This window comes from Melanostigma gelatinosum (genome assembly GCF_949748355.1).
Source record: "Melanostigma gelatinosum genome assembly, chromosome: 3".
NCBI classification, from domain to species: Eukaryota; Metazoa; Chordata; class Actinopteri; order Perciformes; family Zoarcidae; genus Melanostigma; species Melanostigma gelatinosum.
Window position 1 is genome coordinate 10229483 of NC_136636.1, and position 6000 is coordinate 10235482.

At 48.3% G+C, this 6000-nt stretch overlaps 1 protein-coding gene across 1 annotated transcript; it reads right to left on the bottom strand.

The window, feature by feature from the left end:
- Positions 1 to 1388: 1388 nt before the first annotated feature.
- Positions 1389 to 6000, bottom strand: tgif2 (TGFB-induced factor homeobox 2; the record flags this gene model as incomplete). Its single annotated transcript, XM_079266052.1, has 4 exons — positions 5897 to 6000; positions 3741 to 3982; positions 1895 to 2782; positions 1389 to 1739 (listed from the first exon to the last, which is right to left on the bottom strand). The coding sequence occupies exons 1-4, from the start codon at positions 5913 to 5915 to the stop codon at positions 1389 to 1391; spliced, it is 1500 nt and encodes a 499-aa protein (XP_079122178.1). The 5' UTR covers positions 5916 to 6000.

The window sequence follows — 6000 nt, forward strand, 5'->3', positions numbered from 1 at the left end:
TAAAATGTCAGCTATTTCAGTACATCTGCTACATTTGCTTTGCCAAGACTCTATACGCATCAATTCATCTTTCCACTCGTAAGACAGGTTTGAAATACCTTAAACAGAATCATAAGGCCCTGGATGATTTATCTATTCCCCAAATAAGAGGATCCAATGTTTAATAAAGTGTTTTGAGCCACAAAAGATAAAAAGGCACAGAGTCTCACAGCAAGTGAAACGTTTCCGTCCAGGAGCTGCAAGAGCTTGATGTCATCGCCTCTCCACTGAAATTGATTTCCGTAACAGATCCAATGTGACCCTCTCCCCTTCATCCACAGCCCGTCGCCTCCTCCTCAACAATCCCTGAAAATCGTACACAACCAATCAAGGATGCACAAAGTAACGGACAGAACCGCTTCACCTCCAGCAAAAACACGGCTCCTATTTATAAATTGGAAACGGCAAACAAAGGAACATGTGGCGCTGGAGAGCATGCGTTGAAAGGTTGAGATGACAATGATGAAGCTCCTTAGCTATAAAAAGGCAGGAGGAAAGGGGGGTGGGGGGGTGACAGATGCATCGAGTCATTCAATCAGGCTCGCTGCAGTACAATCAATTTCCCTTTCTGGTCATTTCAGAGGAAAAAAGGGGGAACTGTAAAGAGTAAAAAACAGACTAAATTCTTCAGAGGTCTATGGTGTTGTTGCTGAGCGTGACTATTCAGACTATTCATGTCCTTTTTATCCCGGAGGGGAATGGATGACAGGCAGCCGAGCCAATGATATCTATGTCTTTTAGTACATTCAATAAAGTCCAGTACTGCTACTGAAGAGGCAAACTGCTGGTCCTGAAAATGACACCGTTCGACATTTTGTACAATTATGGGATATTTCCGCCTCGTTTATAAATTGTAACGTGGAAAGACAAATGGCATCAAAAACTGTACAATACAATGACTCAGCAGCAGGTGCCTCCGTCAAGAACAGCATATTTAAACAATAAAAAGTTGCTTGAAACAGCAAGTCTCTATAACGCCTCTCGTTTGTTGCGTCACTTTGTCCCAGTTCATACAGCTGATCTCATTCCCTGTGTTCTGCAGGCACAGGCGTTAATGACTAAAGGGGACTTGTGATGAAGATACATTCTCCGATATACAGTGTTGTCCAGCCAACAGGAATGTTTGGCTTCTCTCCTCCCAGATATATATATGTATGTATATATTAAAAAAAAGAAAGAAAAGGGGACCAACTCCCGGCTCCTAGTTAACAGCTTCACTCACTGAGTGCAGGCTGTGCTGCGGGCCCCACACCGTGGTGATGGGGGTCTTTACCCCTTGAAGAGAACTGGGTTGCCTGGTGTCAGCATGGACCATGCTCCAAACACTGGGCACCGCTGCTGAACTCCTGCTACTGATGCTGCTGCTGGTGGTGGTAGTGGAGGAAGGCTGGAGCGGAGCAGCGAGGGGGGAAGCCAGGCCCAGAAGAGGCGCCATCGTTGGCGTAGAGGAGGATATTTGTGCTGAGGCGGACAGAGGAGTTGGAGTTTGCGTAGAAGCAAAGACTGGGTTGTGAACGGAGGCCGGAGACGACTCTGCGGTCGAAGCGGGTGACAGACGCGGTCCAGTCCAAACACTGACTGGGATTAGTGGGGACATGTGGAACGGCAGGCAAAGCGGGAGTCTTCTGGGGTCTGTGAAAGAGGTGCCGGCTGGAGGTGGAGCAGCTGGAACAAGCGCTACAGTCTGGGAAGAAGCCTGGCTAGGAGACGTCACAGAGGCGGGACTTGTGGCCGGGACTAGGACTGCCGATGGCAAAGAGACGGGCAGTGGAGCTGGAACTGAGCTTGAGGCTGAAGCAGAGGCTGGTTTCTGGGAATTCGGCTGTTCTAAAACTGAGGCAGACACTGGCACTACAGTAGGCAGATGGGCTGTGATGAGCAGAGGCTGGTTTGGGCTGGAGGCAGTGTCCTTGTCAAAGGGGCTCCAGATTACTTTATCCATCAGGAGAGGAGATAGCCTCGAGGCGGAGACCAAGACTGGAGCTGCGACTGGCACAGAGGCTGTTAAAGACAGAGGCGCTGCATCCTTTCCTGAAGTCACAGTTGACACTGGAACAGCCATAGCCTTCTCCATCAGACTCTGCACCCTGGAAGGATCCATGACTTGTTGGCTGTCCTCTGGCGGCGGTGTGGGCCCCGTGTCACTGCTGTAAGCGCTACACTTTGCCTCCACTCGTTCAGTCTTTACAGCCTCTGCGGGTCCGTTCTGGCTCTCTTGGAGCCTCTTCAGGTTCTCCTGCTCCGCCGCCCTTTGCAGAGCCGCGTCGACCAGGAGCCTCAAGTCGCTGAAGTCCTGGGTGGGGAACAGCTCGGGAGGAGTCGGGGGCGGCGTGTTGAAGAGGCCACTGCTGGGGCTAGCTGCCATTGTTGTGCTGGTGAGACAAACCATATTGGCCCCCTGTTCCTCCGCTTCCCTCAGCAGACTTTGGGTGTCCAGCTTCATCAGCGCCTGGACGGACCCTTCCTTGCCCGGGTAGCCCGCTCCGGTCAGAATGGCCGTCGCCGTGTTCCCGAGAAGACTGAGGTCCAGCGTAGGGGCGGAGCGGATGACGGATGGCCGCTGTTGAGACGAGCCGGTGGAGAAGTTGCTTTCCGGAGAGCTGGCTCTGCCTCCATTAGCCGAGTGGACTTCACTTTTAACACCGACCTTGCGGGAAATGGTGAACTTTGTGGGATCTTTGCCGTCCTTGCGAAGCAGGTCAGGGAGGAGGCGGCGACGTGCGTTGATGAACCAGTTACATATCTGGGAAAAGAGGAAGAAATTCTGCATAAACATAACTGACACTGGCTGCTTACATGTTTTACTCCATGAAAGTCTCCAGGAAAGAAAGGCTTTTCAGTCACAAAGATGTACTTTTACATTTTGCTTTGGGGGCCTCCACGGTCCAAAAATGATCTGAGGCCTGTGATTTTAATAACCACCTACACGTTTTCTTTACACGGGCCTTACTTACCCCCTCTAGTGGTACGGCCTCCCACACAAGGAAGGAAGAAAGAGAGGGAGACAGACGGAAGATGAGAGCCCTCAGACAGCTGGCAATAATGAAGGTCTGAGCTCAAATATGCTGAGCCACAGAGAAGCCAGCCAAAGGCATTCCAGGGAACTGACTACACAACAAGAAACTCTGCTGCTGCTGCCTCATGCTAATCTGTAATGCAGTCTTTAATGCTGCCCGCCTGTTCGTGCATGCCTGCGAGTGTTGAGAGGCAAAGAGGAAATGTCTTCTTCTGATGTAATGAAGTGAAAAGGGAGGGCTGGGAAAAGCTCATTCTCAGCAGCAGTGTGGAAATACCACGAGATTGTTAGTGTTCACCGTGTTGGTAAAATTTAGTATCACAGAAAGGGAAGCGGGAGAAGCATGTAAAACGGTGTTACGACTATAGTTTCAACCCCTTTCTTAGTGCGGCATCAAACTTTATAGTGATAAAACATTACTAAATTTCGTCCGATGTGCAGATCATGATCTGCCTTTTGGGCTACAAGACAAGTAATAATTTACCACCTGCGTATGTGCCTTACAAATCGCAAAAATAATATTCACACATAACGCATTTAAATCCAGTGGAACCTGTAAAAATCAGCTCTACTTCAGAGGGGGATAAATCCAGCAGAAAGCAGAAACGGTGAAGACCACAAGTGTCATTTCCTCTGGTAAGTGCAGAGTGCTTGTGGGGAAAAACAAGATGAAATAAATCCTCACCTGCAGCACAGAGAGGTTGGTCTGGCCGGACAGACTGAGCTTCTCCTGCTCCGACGGGTAGGCGTTGAAGCGGTGCTCGTACAGCCAGCTCCGCAGAATCTGTACCGCCTCCTTGGGCAGGTTGCCGCGGCGACGGCGTTTCCCAAATAGACCCCGTCCCGACAGGTCGAGCGGGGAGCCGTCATCGCTGTCCGACACGGCCGAGGAGTGCTCCTGCTCCGGGCGAAGCTCTTCTTCCAGAGCTGAGGGAAAAAAGGGGAAATAATTTGGGATAAAAGAGTCAGAGTCCTCGGTGCTGCTCATCACAGGTCCTCGTTGTAAACGAGGTGTCAGATAGCTCGTAACATGTTGTACGAGTGGCTGTTTTGCAAACTCTAGAGTTTTTTTTCACTGATTTGTGAACAAGTGCACAATCCTCATCGGTTGCTTTTAACCTCTCGATTTAACCCAATTTAAAAAGTAAGATTTGTGGTCTGAATAAATTCAAACAATGGCTTCGGGGTCTGGACTTTGTTGTGGGTTTTTTTTTTGGTCGGTCTCCAGTTGGCCACTGGAGAGAATCTCCCCTCAAAATGGAGCATGCCTGATCCCAGGGGTGGGCCACAAAATGCAGTGAATGTCTTTCTGTGGGGCTGGGGTGAAACCTGACCCCCGGGCAGCGCCTGTCTTCACAAAGAAGATTGTGTGCATATCAACATCACAGTGGCCAGTGGCCCAGGAGCCTATTGACCATGCAAAGCAGGCCGTTTTCACCTCATGCCACTTCGGCTCAGTACTGCAGGAGAAGTTGACTAAATCTTTTGAATTCGGCATTCCTCGACAACGAGGGTGCTACAACCAAGTTAGTGGGGGTCAAATTTAAAACACAACATACAAACTCAGTGTATTTACCCCCAATTTCTGTAAATGAGCTTCCCCCTAGCACCTAAAAATAATACGCCAGAGCTGTTGATTTAAATGTTTTAGTTGAGCTCAAGATTTAAGGACTGATTTATCATTTGGGATGACATTTTGTAGCTTCAATTAATGATCATTTACACACAAAAAGACACTTGCTGAAACATTTGTTTATCAAGTGTCTTGTCCGATATGATGTATTGCTCATTGCACTTAAACATGCGAGTTTTGCATACACATGGAAAAAAAAACACAAATAAATACAAATCTTTCTTAAAACCTCTGGAATGAATAGAGTAAACTTTGAATAATGTCTGAGTTAAATTAAAGTTAATTTCGTATGAAAGTACTGTAGTCTGTAAAACGAGTCTCCCATTCATGCTTGACAGACATCTCACGTTAACCTACTGATAATAACATTGAGAGAAACTATGTGGCCCACAACAAAGTAGCATTCCCTCCACGCCACTATATCACTGGGTATACATATACAGATGTATCATATGTGCACTCATTCAATGCGAGACTCGGTTCAGAAAACAAACGATTTTAAACTGACGTTAGCTTAGAGTACATTGTGTCACATCAGCAACAGCCACATGGAACATCTCACAGGCAGTCAAACACGACTTTTTGTTTACCAATAGTCTCCTCTAACGTTACGGACACAGTTGGTCATGTGGAAAGTGCTGCTAGCATTCTGTATATGAATATAAAAACGAGGCCAAAGCTCTCAACAGTGAACCAAACTTCACAACACACTGCCGAGGTGAGGATTTGAATCTGACCGTTAGTAACGTTACACACCAAACATCAACTTTGGAGACCCGCTCGCTTTGTCTCGTTGCGTGTTAACGTCACGCTCAAGAGTGAAACTAAAGATACGCCAAAAAAAAACAGCCGTTGGAATATAATGCTCAATGTTACATTCATAAAAAGATATAAAGCGAGCGACTCGGTAAATTAGCCATCTGGAGCGCACAAAGGAGGCAGGCAGGAAAGCGCAGCCTCCCGCATGTCACGTCGCCAGATGGACACCATGCCCGCCTCCAGAGATAACTAGCTGGCTAGCTGTCCCTCCAAACGGGAGCACACAACACACACGCTGCATTTGCTCGCAACAAAAAAAAAGCCCGCATACCAGCCAAAACCAACAGCGGGGAGACAGTGTGCTCGCAGACGGGATACTTGGTGGGTTATAAACGTGCATGGCAGTGATTGAAGGAAGAAAAAACAACACGATGCGAGAGCCTGCTCACCTCGTTTGAATGCTTTCATTCTTTGTTGATGGCTTGCTTGAAAACACGCAGCTGTCCAAGTTGCTCGCTGTACAAAGCGTGCCCCGGGAGCCCGAGCGATGGTT